General features: G+C 32.2%; 7 protein-coding genes across 10 annotated transcripts; 3 read left to right on the top strand and 4 right to left on the bottom strand.

Annotated features, from left to right (window-relative positions):
• Positions 1–166: 166 nt before the first annotated feature.
• Positions 167–3,210, bottom strand: LOC128386349 (uncharacterized). Its single transcript, XM_053345377.1, is given in 4 exon segments — positions 167–621; positions 624–1,418; positions 2,412–2,564; positions 2,642–3,210. Coding segments are annotated over 4 exon segments (1,599 nt in total). The 5' UTR covers positions 3,048–3,210; the 3' UTR covers positions 167–376.
• Positions 3,211–3,896: 686 nt separating this feature from the next.
• On the top strand, positions 3,897–6,402 carry LOC128386353 (tRNA-dihydrouridine(16/17) synthase [NAD(P)(+)]-like). 2 transcript variants are annotated; one of them, XR_008324890.1, is made up of 5 exons: positions 3,897–4,334; positions 4,410–4,605; positions 4,705–5,405; positions 5,488–5,715; positions 6,261–6,402. XR_008324890.1 is itself a non-coding variant. In XM_053345380.1 (4 exons), exons 1-4 carry the CDS (start codon positions 3,953–3,955, stop codon positions 5,619–5,621), a joined length of 1,413 nt encoding a protein of 470 aa, XP_053201355.1. In that variant the 5' UTR covers positions 3,897–3,952; the 3' UTR covers positions 5,622–5,968. The 2 variants fall into 2 exon arrangements, 1 of the variants encoding a protein (XP_053201355.1); XM_053345380.1 differs by lacking the exon at positions 6,261–6,402 and having other exon boundaries at positions 5,488–5,968.
• LOC128386351 (cytochrome P450 2C9-like) lies at positions 6,035–7,845 on the top strand. The gene has a single exon (XM_053345378.1). It carries the CDS (start codon positions 6,178–6,180, stop codon positions 7,657–7,659), a length of 1,482 nt encoding a protein of 493 aa, XP_053201353.1. The 5' UTR covers positions 6,035–6,177; the 3' UTR covers positions 7,660–7,845.
• LOC128386355 (N-terminal Xaa-Pro-Lys N-methyltransferase 1-like) lies at positions 7,795–8,746 on the bottom strand. The gene is made up of 2 exons (XM_053345384.1): positions 8,550–8,746; positions 7,795–8,487 (listed from the first exon to the last, which is right to left on the bottom strand). Exons 1-2 carry the CDS (start codon positions 8,740–8,742, stop codon positions 7,916–7,918), a joined length of 765 nt encoding a protein of 254 aa, XP_053201359.1. The 5' UTR covers positions 8,743–8,746; the 3' UTR covers positions 7,795–7,915.
• A 593-nt stretch (positions 8,747–9,339) lies between these two features.
• Positions 9,340–11,715, bottom strand: LOC128386354 (uncharacterized). 2 transcript variants are annotated; one of them, XM_053345382.1, is made up of 3 exons: positions 11,462–11,715; positions 10,928–11,378; positions 9,340–10,741 (listed from the first exon to the last, which is right to left on the bottom strand). In XM_053345382.1, exon 3 carries the CDS (start codon positions 10,720–10,722, stop codon positions 9,340–9,342), a length of 1,383 nt encoding a protein of 460 aa, XP_053201357.1. In that variant the 5' UTR covers positions 10,723–10,741; positions 10,928–11,378; positions 11,462–11,715. The 2 variants fall into 2 exon arrangements, with proteins under 2 accessions (XP_053201357.1, XP_053201358.1); XM_053345383.1 differs by lacking the exon at positions 10,928–11,378.
• Positions 11,716–12,964: 1,249 nt separating this feature from the next.
• On the bottom strand, positions 12,965–14,835 carry LOC128386352 (mitochondrial-processing peptidase subunit beta-like). Its single transcript, XM_053345379.1, has 3 exons — positions 14,418–14,835; positions 13,695–14,293; positions 12,965–13,602 (listed from the first exon to the last, which is right to left on the bottom strand). Exons 1-3 carry the CDS (start codon positions 14,740–14,742, stop codon positions 13,087–13,089), a joined length of 1,440 nt encoding a protein of 479 aa, XP_053201354.1. The 5' UTR covers positions 14,743–14,835; the 3' UTR covers positions 12,965–13,086.
• A 619-nt stretch (positions 14,836–15,454) lies between these two features.
• Positions 15,455–17,096, top strand: LOC128386284 (ribose-5-phosphate isomerase-like). 2 transcript variants are annotated; one of them, XM_053345295.1, is made up of 4 exons: positions 15,455–15,630; positions 15,785–15,891; positions 15,957–16,073; positions 16,404–17,096. In XM_053345295.1, the coding sequence occupies exons 2-4, from the start codon at positions 15,829–15,831 to the stop codon at positions 16,935–16,937; spliced, it is 714 nt and encodes a 237-aa protein (XP_053201270.1). In that variant the 5' UTR covers positions 15,455–15,630; positions 15,785–15,828; the 3' UTR covers positions 16,938–17,096. The 2 variants fall into 2 exon arrangements, with proteins under 2 accessions (XP_053201270.1, XP_053201269.1); XM_053345294.1 differs by lacking the exon at positions 15,455–15,630 and having other exon boundaries at positions 15,775–15,891.
• Positions 17,097–17,127: the final 31 nt, after the last annotated feature.

Below are 17,127 nucleotides of genomic sequence, written 5' to 3'. Positions count from 1 at the left end.
TCATTAATATTAATGATGAATCCTAATCAATGTTGAATGAAAGCAATTCAATCAACACAATTATCCATTATTCAAGTTTACCTGGTAATTGGAGCTACTTTTCAACCAATTAATTCAATCTCATAGTTAATCAATCATTCAGAGTTAAATGTTAATTTATTAATAGTTGTTGTGAAAAATAGTTTAATTTAATCATCTAAAATTAGATTACAATAATCAATTTAAAAGTTGTCAGTGTGAAAACTAATCAATGGACTTTTTTTTCATCCAATTTAATGTTCTTGTTAATTGATGGATGTGATTCCATATGATTTGTATTTTGATTGATTGTCAATTTTGATTATATAAAAAGTGATTTTTTTACTTAATTGTTGATCTAAAGTTTATCTTCAGCTCGAGTTTCACTTAATCCTTGAATGTTAACTGATTCTTTGCCATCACCAATTTCAAATCTCACTTTGGTTGATTTATTGGCATCTTCTTCCAGTGAATTATTGGTCAAACTGACCCATAGATGAATAATTAACGGGACTATCACGGAAACTGCTAGAAAGTGATAAGTTGTCCCTGGTGCGGTGTCAATTGTGGCCTTGAAAATTGCCGTGGTCTGCATACTGGCAAAAGTGGTCCCAATGCTTGCATACATGAAATCATTGCTAAAATTTGACCGATCTCATTGAAATCAATGATTCGAGTGAGACATGATCGAGTCGCGGGAATTGCGATACCAGATAAACAAAATGCTAACGAGCCAATGATATAACATTCAACTGTTGGTATACCTTTGATTAGATTACCAATGAGATGAGATAATATCCCAATTGCTGCGACTTCGGCATCGTCCAATTTAAAAGTATTCTTGAATAACATGGATCCACTAATGGTTCCAAATGATTGGATTAGTTGAATGTAGCCATAAGTATTTGAGTATTTCTGGTAATCCCAGAGAAATGCTTTCTCCGTATATTGGAAACCAAACATTGACTCGCTAATTAAACTTATGAAAACGAGTAAAACACTCGAGGCTAATAAAGTGACCTTTTTACGTCCATTATCGGGACGATCACGTAGGAAAGTTTTCATTGTAGTTTTAACGTTATTGAAGTCAAATATATCGGCAGCAATTGCCCAAGCTCCTATTTTGTCATTCGATTGAACGTTATCGACCTTATTTTCACCATCGGCAAGATCAATTTCTGTCATCGATGTTTCCCCTGTTGCAGATGATGATGTTGGTACAGCGATGGTTTTATCTGATTTAGAAACAGAATCATCGATGAAATATATCGCCCAAATTATGGCGATTATCATGGTAATCGCACTCGTTGCAAATACGCCGGTAAAATTACGTTTTCCTGGGCCAAACCACGTTTGTGCGGCCAATATTTTCCCACCAAACATCACGGCGATCGGATAAGCTGCATGAATGGATAAAATGATTACAAGAAACAGATTAACGAGATTACCCAGATTAGAATTAGTTTACATCATATTGCACTCTCTAATCAGCATTGAATTGCTCTAGCAATTTAATCTAGCAATTTTGTAAGAGCAATTAATGTATATCTTTCATGTGATATATTTGAATTGGAAAAAAATAGTTTGTTACCCAATGATTATCATTAAGTGATAAATTTTAAATTCCTAATGCTCCCAATCTTAAATCTAATTAAGTTTAATTCTGGTACAAAGTTGATTATCTTTGGCTAATTGTCAATTCATTGATGTTCACGTGTTAAGGTTGACAGAAATTTTAATAAGTGATTGATTTTCGTGTTTCTACTTCAGATTCGAGCTCTGAGAGTTTGGAAAATATTCAATTGTCATATTTTTATATTCAGGTCATTCCGATCATTCTGTTAAGATAAAATTTCAAGTTCATGTAAAGACGAGAATCAATAATGAAGCAAAGGGTGAAGGTAGCAACTTTTTAGCACATTTAGTTACAGGAATACATGAAGATTTATCTTCGGTCGATCCCGTAGTCCCAATCTAATAGCATTACGATAATCAACTGGAGTGTTTTGTCCTTTCGATGAGGGCATTGCATTTCCTAAACTTCTTGAAAAGTTCAATTGCTTGGAGAGGTTGTTACAAAGTTACCACCACGTTTTCTGCTTCATTTTTTATTTTAAATTTGATTCAGATCATCAAATGAACCCTTATATTAACAGAACAGCCTAAATGACCTTGATATTAAAATATCACACCTGATTATTATCCTCATAAGCCTCATAGCTTTGTGGATTTGATTGCAGCAAAAACTAACTAAACAATTAGTAAATTAGTCTACTGGACCAAATCTTAATAATATTCTGAACTCAAATTAGAGCAACCTAAGAGGTGATCTTGACTTGAATTGTAGCTCCATTGGTTAGTGAATTAATTACTTGGAGAATCAAATTAATTACCTGTAAATATGAATAAATCAACGATGGCAAATCTTACTGATCTAAATTTTTGAGGCGTTTTTTTAGCTGCATAGGTAAAGGAAGCAGCAAGAACCAAAGACTGACCACCACCGAGACCAAGTGAGAGGTAAGCCCAAAGTGAATAGATGACCGCTTTAAAACAAAATAGAAAACAATTGAGATGTTTAATTGTTGTATTCTCAAGCAGTTAAAGTGCATTAATTACTCACCTACATCAAAGTAGATACACTGGTAAATCATGATAAGCGATTGAATTAAAACACCGACACATGGAAGAATCAAAAGTGACCTTATATGAGATGGATATTTATCTATCCAATAGCCAAAGAAAAACGACTGAATTACTCCTGGAATTGTGGCCACCAAAGTCTGATAATTGTGAATCGATGTGGCACCGATCAGAACCTGAGACTGAATCTCAGCTGTTGAAGTTTCACCGGAAGATAAATTGTCACATAGACTTTCATCTTGACCAAGTTCATTGAGACAAATTTTGGACTGAGTAAGTTCAACATTGGGAACTTGATAAACACCATAGCCGAACATGAATAAAGCCATGTAAACATCAATACGAAGCAATTTAATCAATTCAATCATCTCCTTAGGCTTAACCATGATGATAATTTTTATCGATGATTAACCAATTTGACCAAAATTCAAATGGATTATGAGACAATTTAAACTCAATCAAGAAAAATAAACTCAAACTTTTACCACTCTAATCAAAAGCACCATGATAATTATGATCAATTTAACTTTGGTTAATGAGGTGATTAAATGTAATTTAATTGATAGTGATTTTTTTTCCACAAACTAATCATAACAATTAACAACCCTGGTAATTTGATTAATCTTATCTTATTGAGCAGCTACCGAGAAGATTTTGATAGTATTGTTAATTGTTAATAATCTTTGTAATTGTTGTGATAATTGACAATTATAAATGATCAAAATGAAAGGAGTTTCCAAAATTAATCAATTGGCTTCGTACTAACTTAATGTGTCAATTAATTAACTTTTTTTTGAGTGTAATTAATTAAAACATCGGACTTTAGTATGTGATTGTTTCAATTGTTGATTAATATTAATTGTTGATCAGATAATTTCATTTGCATTTTATTATATTTCCAATTAAATCATAACAAAATTTTCAAGTATTTTCATTAATATCATAATCCAGTTAATTGTGATTAGTTGCAAATGAAAATAAATCCAATTAGTTAATCAAAAATTAAACTAAACCCAATTGGCAACAATCCAGAGACGACCAATTGATTAATAAGAAATTAATCTTACCTATCAGCGATGATTAGCTGATTATGAATATTGTTTTCTTGTTGATTGTATTAAAAAATTGGGTTAATTACAAAGAGTTTTAATTGTGAAAATTAGTTGAATTTAGGTAACAATTTAATTGCGCATGCGCAGTAGAAACTTTGAGTCACATGTTTACTTTTGAATTTAGGTTTTCATTTTTGTCTCTTGATTGTTTTGGTTTAGGTGTTTAATTGTAATTCTTAATGATGGTGGACAACTTTTGGTCTAAAAGTTTAAATTCACCAAAATTCATTGTCGGTCCAATGGTCGATCAAAGTGAACTTCCGTTTCGTTTACTGTGCCGTTCATATGAAGCTCAGTTATGTTATACTCCAATGTTTCATGCCGGTATTTTTGTTAAGGATCCAAAATATCGTAAAGAAAATTTTGTCAATTGTGAAAATGATCGACCTTTAATTGTACAATTTTGTGCCAATGATCCGGATACCTTTCTGGAAGCAGCTAAATTAGTTGAACCTTATTGTGATGCTGTTGATCTTAATTTAGGTTGTCCACAAACGATTGCAAAGAGAGGTCATTATGGTGCATTTCTTGAAGATGAATGGGATCTCCTTAAATCTATGAGTAAATCACTTGTCAATTATATTCCAACAAATGACTAATTAAGTTCATCTTTTTCTTTCTTCTCCCCTTATAAAGTCTCTAAGGTTTCAAAAGAATTGACTATTCCGGTTACTTGTAAAATCAGAATATTTCAAGATATTGACAAGACAATTCGATATGCTCAAATGTTGGAACAAGCTGGTTGCTCCATGATCGCTGTCCATGGTCGGGTCAAGGAGCAGAAAGGAGTTCTAACTGGAGTAGCTAATTGGAAATATATCAAAGCAATTAAGTATGTTTACTTAAGAGAGTTATAGAAATTGGTTACTTTGGACCTGATACATTTGGGAATAATATTGTTTTCTTTGACTTTTTATTTTCATTGTTTCAGGGAAAGTGTAAAGATTCCCGTTATCGCTAATGGTAACATTCAAAGTCTCGATGATGTTAATAGGTGTTTAAAAGAGACTGGAGTTGAAGGTATCATGTCGGCCGAAGGTGTACTTCATAATCCCGCTCTATTCAGTGCAATACATCCTCCCGTTTGGAAAGTGGCCGAAGAATATTTAAAATTAGTTGAACAATATCCAGTGGTTTTGTCAATCGTCCGAGGACATTTATTCAAATTTTTTCACATCTCCTTGTCGATTGAGGAAAACGCTGATTTGAGACACTTATTGGCTAAAGCAAGTGCTCGCCCTCAGCTTCATGAGTTTGTCCGATTAATGAAAGAGCGATATCAAGAGAAACTTGAATTGGATGATTTAGATTTTCATGTTCCAATGACAACCTTACCTTTACCACCTTATCTGTGTCAACCTCATTTCCGTCCATCACCGCCATTGAATAAACCAACGGGATCTGAAGAGACGAGTAAGAAACGTCCCATTGAGAATGACTCGGAAACCTCTAAGACTAAAAGATTAGCCAATGAAGCTCGTCTTCAGGCCAAAAAAGCCGCTAAGGAAGCCTCTGGACGGAAATTACCTCTTTGTACCTCTTGTCCTAATCCAAGAGGAGTAAAATGTGATTATAATCTCTGTAAAACTTGCTGTCGAAACAAAGTTTTCAAATTAGTTCTTGATTGTGTCGGTAAGATTTCACCTTAAACCTTAAATTACTATCAAATTGTATCAACTAATTTGTTGGTATTCTGTTTTTTTTTTCGTTGCAGGTCACAAACTAATGTTCAAAACAAGGAAACGACTGGCCGAGGAAAAAGAAGCAATTAAAACAAAAGAACGTTCAACAAACTTAAATCAACAATCAACAATCAACAATTCGTCAACTGTTTTAACCTGTGAATAGAAAGTTAAACTTAATTTATCAATCCAATCAACTAATTGATCAACAAAAAAAGAAGCTACTACAATTAAGTTTTGTAATAATATCTTAACTCTATGTAAATATTTTTACTTAATATTTATCTGAAAGTTTAATGATTCAAAGTGATATTCATATTTTAATTAATCAACTGAGTTAATTCATCACAATTTGTTATTGTTTAAATTGTCAAAATTTTCCCGACAAAATCAACATGCAATTAGTCAGTGAACTAAAATGAGACGAACGATAAAATTTTATCATTTTCTTTGTTAACTTGTTTTCAATAAATCTCTCTAATTATCCTAATAATTAATTAGAATATCAATTAAGAGTTGAATCAAAACGAAACTAGAAAGAAAGAGACTTTAATAGTGACATCTATTGGTCTTCTGATTCTTATTCTGTTATTCAATCATGAATGAATTCATTTCAACATTGAAACCTTGAAGATGGTGAAATAACCAGTTATTAATTGCGAATGTTAATTTGATTGTTTTCATTGTCAAACGAATCAATTTTCACTTTAAGATTGTTGAAAATGTTTCCACTGGAAAATCATCAATTGATAGTTGGTTTGTTTTCCATTTTTCTTGTGAATTACTTGATTAAATTTCTAATTAGATTGTGGCGATTTCCTCCTGGACCTTTGGGTTTTCCTATTGTTGGTTATCTTCCTTTCATTAAGAAAGATACTCACAAACAATTTACCGAATTGGCCCAAAAGTATGGACCAGTTTTCAGTCTTCGAATTGGTAGTTTCAATGTTGTCGTGATTAATGGTTGGACAGCAATTAAGGAAGCATTTGCTGATGATAATCTATTAGCTCGTCCAAATGAAGATTATTTCACTATTGTTGGTGATCAATCAATTGCTGAAATGTCTGGTGATAAATGGAGAGAACAACGAAGAGTGACCTTGACTACTTTACGAAATGTTGGACTTGGTAAAACGAAAATGGAGGAAACAATTAGAGAAGAAATTAATTGTTTCATTGAGAAGATTAAAAAAGAAACAGGTAAACCTCTTGATGCTGGCGAATTACTGTCAACTAGTGTACCGAACAATATATCGACTCTTTTGTTTGGACATAAATTCGATTACGATGATCCTCGAAACATTGAACTCGAAAGTAATTTCCGTAAACTTCAGGTCTCTGGTAGTTTTATCAATGGAGTTGTGTACATGCCTTGGCTTGCGAAGTTAATTTTACGATTCAAATTTCTGTTCTTCAAAAAGATTCTTGATGCTTTGGCCGCTATCGAAAAGTGTATCTCCGATGAGATCGATCAGCATCAACAGAGTGATGAGGAAATTGTTGATTATGTTGACGGATTTTTACAAGAGATGAAGAAACGTTCAGACGATAACGAAACGACCTTTACGATAAAGACGTTGAAACGAAACGCATTGACCTTTTACTCTGCTGGTTCAGATACGATTCGTTTCACCCTTGAATGGATGATGCAAATTCTTGTTGCTCAGCCAGAGTTTCAGGACAAAATTCGAGAGGAAATTTATCAAGTTCTGGGAAGGGAAAGGTCACCCGACAATATTGATCGTCAACTGATGCCCTACACAATGGCCTTTATTTATGAGGCTCAAAGGTACTCGTCAATAGTACCGATCAATTTACCTCGAAGGACAACTAAAGAAACGATTATCACTGGAATGACAATTCCTGAAGACGCTGTTGTTTTGTTCAATTTTTGGTCAGTTCATCGAGATGAAAATCTTTACCCCGACCCCGAGAAATTTGACCCAAAACGATTTCTTAATGAAGATCAATCCAAAGCAATTAAACCTCCATATTTGCTAACTTTCAGTGGAGGTAAACGCGTTTGTCCAGGGGAAAGTTTTGCGAATCTTCAACTGTTTCTCTATTTGGTTAACATTGTTCAGAATTTCAATATTAAATCAGCATCTGAAGGTGAAATTTCATTGAAAGGTAACTATATGTTCACCCGGTTCATCAAAGATCCCGTTAAATTGATCTTTACAGAAATTAACGCCGATTGTTAAACTTCAATACTCGATCAATCAACAAGCTAACAAGAGACCAGAATTTTTTTATCGATATTTACAACAATTAAATAGTTCGCTAAGCAATTAAATGACATTTAAATTGTAAAAATATTTGATGATTTTACAAATAAATCAATTGATTCACAACAATTAGAATTTACTTTGAATCATTTTCAAGTTTGATTTTGTGAACAAAAATTTTATCAATGGTCATGTTTTCATTCAGTCGGTCATCTGTTAATTCAATTAGTTTTTAATTTTTCTGGCTAATTAATTGTTCACTGGGACAAGATTTCAACGCGTACATTTTAACGGGATATAAACCTTTTGGAAATTGATATTGACGCTTTTCACACACCAATTTAAGTCCACTTTTGATGAAAAGGTCCAAATATAACCAATGTGGCCTGGTAACTGAACTATCATTCATATCATCATCAATTTGATCGGAAGATGTATGATTATCCTTGATTATAATTAACCCATCAGGTTTTAAAATTTGTTGACATTTATGAAGAAAGTCAACTAAATGGTCATCAGTTAAATGTCCAGTTACCCATTGGCACCAAATGAGATCATACTTTAAATCATCTGAAGGATTAAATTGATGTAGCGATGAACAAAACGCTTGACCGATTCTTTGATCGTAAATATCTGGACCAATATGTTGACGAGCCTCATTGAGAAACGATTGATTAACATCAAGAAGATCAACTTTGTGAAAATAATCGAGCAATAAATTTTTGGTAACCCTTCCAATCCCAGCACCACAATCCAAAGCCCGTCTCTCATTTTCAACGGGCACTTGATAATCGTTCTTGATTACTAAAAGTTAGAAAAGAAAATACAATTTGATTAACTGTCCAATCAGGTAGACTAATTGTTACCTTTCTTTTTCTTATTCGGTGATTGTAAAGGCTCAATGAATTGACTCAAAAATCTCTTGGAACCCTTTATATCAATCGATGAGATGTGAGCGAAACCACCGAGCATCCCGTCCACGGTGGGATCCACATTCTTCCAATACTTGGCACCATTTTGATAGAAATCTTTATCCACTTTACAACCATTAATGAACATTTTCGGACTTGGATTGGTCCAAAATAGATAATTAATTAGAACAATTAGTTTATCAATGAGAAACAATATGACAACAATAGATTGTGGATTCTATCCAATGGACAAGAAACAATCAACAGTAAATCTGATTAGATTAACAAACTGTCACAATTTACATTTACAAGAGCAAATCAATTGATACAATTGACGATTAATTAGTGGTAACAATTTACTTTAATTGGAATTAACTGATTGGTAAACAAGTGAAAACAATGTAAACAAAAGTAAACAACAAATAGGAAGAAAAAACCATAAACAAGAATTGATGTTAATCGAAATTTATTAAAAGTCCCTCGGCTTTAATACTTTTTTTTTTTGGAAAGTTAGTTGTTCAACTTTGATTTGTTTTCCATGCTAATTGTTGTTTATGGAAACAGTGAATTTATTAAACTCTCAATTGGTTAACTTTTGATTATTCTAATTGTCATTTACAGTTTTGGTTTTTCTTTCGTGTAAAAATTGATCGCGTTCATTTTTATACAAAAAGTTTGGTTTGTTTCATGTATTCACAGATTCGAGATTAATTATGGTTGAGATGATCAATATTTGAGAATAGAATTAAGAATCATTAGAAGAAGATGTATTTTCTTCATTTAGATTTTTAATTTCTCCACTGTGGAAATTGTTAATTTCGTTGCTTGATTGACGGTGAACTTTAATTGTATCTTTGATACATGAGAATACCATTGGTAAGGGTTGACCGTTTAAACTTTTCCATGAATTTGAATACCATGAATGAACCATTGTCGGTGAATCAGCTGATGGATTGTTATTAATTTTAAACTGTTCGGATGGTGGTTCAATCTCATGTAAAAGTTTACCAGATCGAAGTGACCAGAATCGTATTTTATAATCTTGACCAGAAGAGCAAACAACATCAACTGATTCATCAACACTAATTGGAATCTTTTTACAATCATTTACGTGATTGGAAAATGAGAAAATTGGTTCCTTTGAGTTTCGTCGATCGGTAAGGAAAAGTTTACTATCATGACAGGAGACAATCAGTTGATTGTCATTCTTAAGTGGATAAAGATAGGCGATTGTTTTAGATTTCAGGTCACAATCATCGATTTGCTTTTTACTTGTTACATCGAATGAGATTAAATGTCCATAATTGGTTCCAGAATATAAACGTTTACCATCTAACGAGAAGACGAGAGAAGTGGCCTTTCCTTTGAGAACTAATTGATTATGATCGTTACATGGTTGATTTGGTGTAAATAAACGGATATGATTCTCACTTCCAATCGCTAAAGTATTATGAGTATAGGGACAACAGCTAAATGATGGTTCTCGTATTTCATAGTTACGACTCCAATCTTGAACTTGTCGACGGGCACCAGTAAGGTCACTATTATCGATATATTGTATATTACATGATGAGAATGTTGAAAGATCTCGTTTACAATGGTTAGTTAAACACATGACAGCTGAATATGGGGAATCGGTTATTTGTACCATACACAAATCTTCAACCTTTGTACCTCTTGGAAACGCATTGATTATGGTACATTTAGGATTATCTTTGAAATTTGATACTTTGATGTGATGGATAACGGAACCATTTCCGTCAGTTGAATTCCAAACACCGAAAAGTGAATCGGTTGACGCTTCACCAATAAGATAATGACAATTGGCACCTTTCATTTGGACTCCTTTGTAATCATAGATTTCCAATTGTTTTGATTGTTCACATTTCATTTGAGCAAAACGTCCGGAGAGAAGACACTCTTGGACATTTAGACCAGAAGAATCCAACATATTTAAACGAGTTAATTGTGAACAAACGTTCCTAGGTGAAGGAATTGATGGTGTTGACGAACAATTATTTAGATGAGGATGATATTTATCTCCTTCCAAGATTCGAAAATGGCGTTTTTTAACTGGATCATAATAGAATCCATCTATTTGCATACTATTGTTTTTCGACATGTTCATTTGGTGAACAATTTAAATTCTGAAAACAAAAAAAAAAGAGAGCGAGAAAAATGTATCAGAATCAAAGAAACACTCAAGTGATTTTGTCATAATATCGATAAACAAAATGATCTCATTTCAATCGGAAATATGAAAATGGAAAAGAGGTTAACATGAAACAAATATTCAATCAATTGATCAACCAAATGGTAATCAAATCACTTACTTAACTGGGTCAGTGAGTAAATGAGTTGGTTTCCCAAATTAATAAAGCTAATTGATTCAATTGGGTAGTTAAAGAGTGATAATAAAAACTTGAATGATGGACACTCATAAGATTAGTATCAGGGTAGTAATTGACTATCGGACTATAAGACATAGTAGCTCTTTAAGTGGTCATAATCAGATACAACTGGACACTAGGAATGAGTCACCAATTCGGACAATCCAAACAAAAAAAAAACTGATTCTCTAAAAGTGAAACAATGTGATATTGAACAATACAAAAAGCGCGTTGAATGGACTCTCCATTAAAACGATAACAAAAAGATCAACTTAGATCGCAATGATTGTGACCAATTAAGATTAGCAGATTTATGTATAAGCTGATTAACAAGTTGGTGATAATTGTGATTAAAAAAATAGATTCAAACAATAAACACTATCCAACAACAAACCTATGTAAAAATGGAAATGAGAAAATGTTTTGGTTAGAAAATAGTAAACAAAAGGGATTAGAATTTGTAATTAATTAACTTACCTGATTTAGGCCAATTTAGGTGAATCGGTTGAAAACCAAATGGGTAATAAATTAATGGAAAAAATGGTTATGTAAATCAATTGAGAATAGAATCAAATTGATTTACTTAATTAATTAATTTGTTAAAAAGAGAAGAGTAAACAAAAAAGTAAACAAAAGCTTTTAGACCAAAATTTTGGTTCTCTTTCTCTTTTCTCTGTCTTTTTTTGTTTCGCTTAAATATCGATATTGCTGTGGATTATTGCGTCATCATCGATAATCGGAAAATCGGTTTTTAATCACAATCATTAATTGTTAATTGTGAACAATTAATTGAATCGTTTTCCTGTTTTTCTATCAATCCAACTGAAAAAGAAAATGATTTTGATTTTGAAAAGAGAAAAGTGAAAAGTGAAAATCCTTTTAATCTTGATGATTGTAGCTCTTTGTTAGTTAATTAACTATTAATACATTCATGTTGATTGTGATTCTTTCATGAGCAATTAATTTGCTTTAGGAATATAATAAACTTGGAGCTGTTAAGTATTTGCTTTGAGCAATCAAATTATTCCAAAGTGGACTTGGATAGGTTCGTCCGAGTAATTTGGTTGTATTGTGAACGGGCAATTTTAACAAAGCACAAGGAGTTTGGGTAATTGTTAGAATCTCAAGTAAATGTGATTCAATGAAATCGGTAATCATATCGGGTGATATAACTTTCTTTTGAAATAATCTTTCCAATACACTATCAGGTGATCCAATCTTGTTCTCAATGAATTGAATGTAATCAGTTCTATTTGCTTCTCGAGCAATTATGACAAAGTAAACATCCTTTGGTAATAAGGTTCCAAATTGGTTGATACATTTGGTCATCAAATGGGTTACAAGCCAAGAATTAACTGATAAAACTCTTTGGTTGATTTGGAAACAAACAATTGATTCATTGATCTTATACAATCGTCCGATCACCTCCTGTAACTCTGAATCGGGTGTTTTTCTAAGTACCAATGATCCGAATAGTCCATCAGTGATTACTTGAGATTTAGATGGATGACCAAAAGTGATGAAGATCATTTTAATCTCTTCAGTTTTAATCTCCGGTTTTGGATTAAACTCTTCAAACGTCAAGGTAAAAGATGAAAGGGTTTTACAAGAAGATTCATAAGTATCATCGTCTTCTTCATCATCTAAATCGACGGCTCGAGATGTTGGCTCCTTAATATCACCGAAGAAAAAATTCATTTTGACAATTGAAAAAATTTTCCTTGGACAATCAACTAAACCAAATTAAAGATTCTATTTACTTTTTAAATGGAAACAAAATTTTCTGCTTAGCAATGTTACCAATTGGGGACCGTTGAGAAATTTAATCGAATTTTCCTTGCAATTAAATTGGAATCAGAGAATTAACTTAATTGTTTGAGTTTTACTATCGATCGAAAAAGAGAGCGAGATTGGATTTGGATGGTTAAAAGTTTTCTAAGTTAGTTGATTTAAATAGATTTGTTGACATTTTGGTAAGGGTTAAATTAAGAATGAATTTTTGTTTATTCATTTTAACGATTCACCATCATGACTTTGTTAATTTGCTGTTTGCTGGTTTGTACAATTAAATCTAAATTATGGACTTTCAAGATTCAACAATCTTAGAACCTCCAGAATGACATCCATCCTCTGTAAAGTGTATTATCAACTAGACTTTCGACAGGTCCAATAGCGACTACTGAAGGATCTTGATCATAAACGTAGGTTTGCATTGCCTTTTTTACGTCCGATGCGGTGATTGAATTGATTCGCTCTTCCATTTCAGCGATTGGTATTCTTCGGCCATAACATAACATTTGTCGACCAATATCTTCACAAATGGGAGTAGTACCATCCAATTGAAGTAACATGTTTGTCTTTAACATATTCTTAGCCCGAGTAACATCTGATTCTTTGACTGCTGATGATAAAAGATCAAAACTTTTACACATCTCTTCAATGAACTCGTTTATAACAAGTCGATCACAAACAAAGTAAACACCCCATAGACCTGTATCTTTGTAACAAGTATTAAATGATTGATAAGATGCACACAAATTTTTTTCAGCTGAAAGTTGAGCTAAACGAGATGTAACTGAATTTCCGCCACCTTGAGATCGATCATAAGAACCAAGAATCTAAAATAAAGTAAATGAAAATTTAAAAATTTATAGAGAAAAAGATGAAATCAAGATGTAAAAGAATATGATTAATGAGAGATAATACTTACGGTGTTTGCAACCATAAGAGGGATGTTATCAGGATTATCCCAACCAGCACCTTCAACGGCGAAAGCTCCATAAACGAATGGCATATCATCATCTCTTATTCTGAAATCACTTCCAGTGAATCGGCAATTGTTTATTTCTGGTATTTTAACACCATCATAAGTCACCTTGACATTGGCGAAATATTTCTCAGCCAATTTGACTAATTCATCGTGATCAACTCCACCAGCTCCAGCGATAACCATTCGAGGACCTTTGTAATTTCCTTCGATGTAATTTAACAAGTCTTGTCGGTTGATTTTCTTAATGTTTTCAGTGGGTCCAAGAATAGTCATACCAAGAGGAGTTCCTTGGTAAGCATTGGCATGTAAATGGTCAAATACAACTTCTTGCATATTTGACTCAACCTCTTGCATCTCACGAAGGATTACTGATCTTTCCCGTTCAATTTCAGCTTCTCCCAATTTGGAATTTTGAAGAATATCTGAAATAATTTCAAGAGCATGAGGAGCATCTTTAGATAAACATTTGGCATAATAGACAGTCTGCTCCCTAGATGTGTAAGCATTAAGATGAGCTCCCATATTTTCAACTTCCAATTCTAATCATGGTAACACAGGTAAGTAAGAGAGTGAGAAAGAACAAAAAAAAAAGAACCAAATTAATGAGAATCGATTAGAATTAAGTGTAGAATATAGTTAAACAAGTAAAAGAGATTAACTAACCTAAATCGGTTTGACTACGTTTATTTGTGCCCTTAAAGGCCATATGTTCAAGGTAATGGGCAACTCCATTAGTCTCCGGTGTTTCATATCTTGATCCAGCATCAATCCAAACACCAATGGTGGCAGTTTTGAGGCCAGAATTTTCCGTTGCTACCCTAATACCATTAGACAATTCGGTGACTCTGGTTTCTGGATAGTTAACCAAAATCTCACGAGTCGGAACAGCAGAAATTTTACGGTTTTTCAATCCAAACCGTTGAATTTGATTATTTTTACTCAAAGTTTGGATTAACCTTGGAGCATTTCGTAAAATGGTAGACGACATAATTAAATATTAACAATTAATTAATCACCGGAAGAAAAAAACAAAACAATCACAATAAGAGGATGAAAATCAGAACCCAAAAGTAACAAGGACAATTTAATGTGAACAAAAATTCATCCAATCGATGGATCGATTCACTTTGAACCGCGAATTTTGAACTGGAGAGAAAAATTAATTTTCTCAAATAATTTAGTTAATTATTTTTCTTTTTTTATTTACAAATTGAATTAAATGAAAAACTAAGAAAAATTAATCAAACTAATTAATCGACCAATGCTAATTCCATTAATAATTAAATTCTCTCAAGAATCGAAAAGAATTGAAGTTAATTGGTCGAAAGTAGAAAAATTCAAACGTAACAGAAATTAACAATTAAGACAATTAAGGCTGAGATGGAATCCAAATAATCTTGAGTTAATTATGTTTCTTTTGAAATTTTAATTGCAATGATTAATTGGTGATAATGAATCAATTCGATATCATTGTTGTTTAACCTTTAGAAAGAGATTTAGATTTCATGGTAATTTGTTGATTGTTCAAGTTAATGTTTGAGGGAAAAGGTTAACGATTAACGATTTTAATTTAGAAAAGAAAAGAGAAAAAGTTAATTACAATTAAATTACGTTAATTTGTTTACTGATTTTGTATTAATCTATTATCACAAGAGGGAGAAAGAAAAGAAAGTAAAATAATTGAGACTGTCTGTTGATTGAGTTTTGATTATCTTACTTGAAGACAACAAGTCAACAACAATCAGTTAAATTGTTGTTTCTATTTCTTTAAATTGGTTAATTATTCATTCAATTAAACAATTTCAATACTATTTCATTGAATTAACTGTTCCCTTTTTCCGGTTTTCGAGTTTAATTGTTGTCGAAATTGAAAACGGTAAATATCAAATTCGTTTACGTGATTTTTGCTTATTACTCAATGAATATTTCAGTAACTATGTTGTGATTTATTTGCCTTTTATTGTTGATTCATTTTTCTTATTGATTAATTTGATTAATCGTTAATTCAATTTACATAATTATGTTCGAAGCTTTTACCAGGAAAATATCGTCACGAACTAAATCACTCGAAACAATGGTCTCTATTGAGGAAGCCAAGAAAATCGTTGGTTCGTTTGTTGTTGATGATCTGCTAAAGGTTTGATTTCAAGATGATTTAATTTATCGGAGAATTGATTGTTTATTTTCTAATCACAATTAAAGGATAATATGATTCTCGGGATAGGAAGTGGATCAACAATAATTCCTGCAGTAGCCAAAATTGCCGAGAAAGTATCACAATCTAATTTAAAGGTTAAATGTGTCCCGACATCTTTTCAGGTAAGAAACATAATCAATTTTAATTGTTCACCTTTCTAATTATTTCAATGGTTCCTTTTATATTTTCATCTACTATTAAATGAATTAAATCAAATGTTCACTTATCATGTTATCCTTAAATCTATAGTTTAAATCCCAAAACTCAACGTTGGTGTTTTTTTTGATTGTGTTCAAATCAAATTACATCAAAGAGGAAACTCTTGAGTTTTTATCATCAGAATATTATTGACAATTAATGATCAATTTCCTCAATCTTTTTGCTAATTACATCGGTTTTTTCTTCTTCATGTATCATGTATCTAATCAATTTAGTCTCTTTTAATTTCTTAGGCTCGTCAATTGATTCTATCAAATAATTTACCTCTTTATGATCTCGAAACTTGTCCAAAAATTGATCTGACAATCGACGGAGCGGATGAAGTGGAGACGAAAACTAAATTCTGTATCAAAGGAGGTGGTGGCTGCTTATTGCAGGAGAAAATTGTTGCTTCAGCTTCAACACAATTAGCGATTATTTGTGATTACACGAAAATGAGTAAACAATTAGGTGAAAATTGGAAAAAAGGTATTCCTATTGAAGTGATTCCAATGAGCTATGTTGTGGTCAAGAATAAGATTGAATCAAAGTTTGGTGGTCAAGCCAATTTGAGAATGGCCAAAGCAAAAGCAGGTCCATTGGTCACTGATAATGGTAATTTCATTCTCGATTGGGTTGCTCCTTATAATCAAGATTCTGCTACTCAATGGGATCAAATTAATCAATCGTTGATGATGATTCCTGGTTTAGTTGAGACTGGATTGTTCATAGAAATGGTTGATTTCGTTTACTATGCTGATCGACTTGGTGCTGTTCACAAGATTTAGAATTACAATTTTTAGATTGATTGATTTTTCTTAAACTCATCTTTTTTCATCTCTCTTTTAACCAACACTCTGTTTCCATTGTACAGTCAATGAATATTCAATCTTTTGATTGGGATGTTAATCTTAATTGTATCGATTAAAATCAATGATGAAAGGCAATTATTATTATTATTTGATAAAATGGAAGCGA

This window comes from Panonychus citri, unplaced genomic scaffold, assembly GCF_014898815.1.
Source record: "Panonychus citri isolate SS breed McGregor unplaced genomic scaffold, ASM1489881v1 Contig00068, whole genome shotgun sequence".
NCBI classification, from domain to species: Eukaryota; Metazoa; Arthropoda; class Arachnida; order Trombidiformes; family Tetranychidae; genus Panonychus; species Panonychus citri.
This window is presented reverse-complemented; position numbering and strand designations above follow the sequence as displayed.

Excerpts from the sequence above, each read along its gene's own strand:
- LOC128386355 (XM_053345384.1), bottom strand. The coding sequence starts at position 8,742 with ATGTTCATTAATGGTTGTAAAGTGGATAAAGATTTCTATCAAAATGGT. Across the intron at positions 8,488-8,549 it reads ACCGAATAAGAAAAAGAAAG|TAATCAAGAACGATTATCAA; the intron begins GTAACAATTAGT and ends TCTAACTTTTAG.
- LOC128386353 (XM_053345380.1), top strand. The coding sequence starts at position 3,953 with ATGATGGTGGACAACTTTTGGTCTAAAAGTTTAAATTCACCAAAATTC. Across the intron at positions 4,335-4,409 it reads GGATCTCCTTAAATCTATGA|TCTCTAAGGTTTCAAAAGAA; the intron begins GTAAATCACTTG and ends CCCCTTATAAAG. Across the intron at positions 5,406-5,487 it reads ATTAGTTCTTGATTGTGTCG|GTCACAAACTAATGTTCAAA; the intron begins GTAAGATTTCAC and ends TTTTCGTTGCAG.
- LOC128386351 (XM_053345378.1), top strand. The coding sequence starts at position 6,178 with ATGTTTCCACTGGAAAATCATCAATTGATAGTTGGTTTGTTTTCCATT.
- LOC128386354 (XM_053345382.1), bottom strand. The coding sequence starts at position 10,722 with ATGAACATGTCGAAAAACAATAGTATGCAAATAGATGGATTCTATTAT.
- LOC128386352 (XM_053345379.1), bottom strand. The coding sequence starts at position 14,742 with ATGTCGTCTACCATTTTACGAAATGCTCCAAGGTTAATCCAAACTTTG. Across the intron at positions 14,294-14,417 it reads ACGTAGTCAAACCGATTTAG|AATTGGAAGTTGAAAATATG; the intron begins GTTAGTTAATCT and ends TACCATGATTAG. Across the intron at positions 13,603-13,694 it reads CTCTTATGGTTGCAAACACC|ATTCTTGGTTCTTATGATCG; the intron begins GTAAGTATTATC and ends ACTTTATTTTAG.
- LOC128386284 (XM_053345294.1), top strand. The coding sequence starts at position 15,775 with ATGTTCGAAGCTTTTACCAGGAAAATATCGTCACGAACTAAATCACTC. Across the intron at positions 15,892-15,956 it reads TTGTTGATGATCTGCTAAAG|GATAATATGATTCTCGGGAT; the intron begins GTTTGATTTCAA and ends TCACAATTAAAG. Across the intron at positions 16,074-16,403 it reads GTGTCCCGACATCTTTTCAG|GCTCGTCAATTGATTCTATC; the intron begins GTAAGAAACATA and ends TTAATTTCTTAG.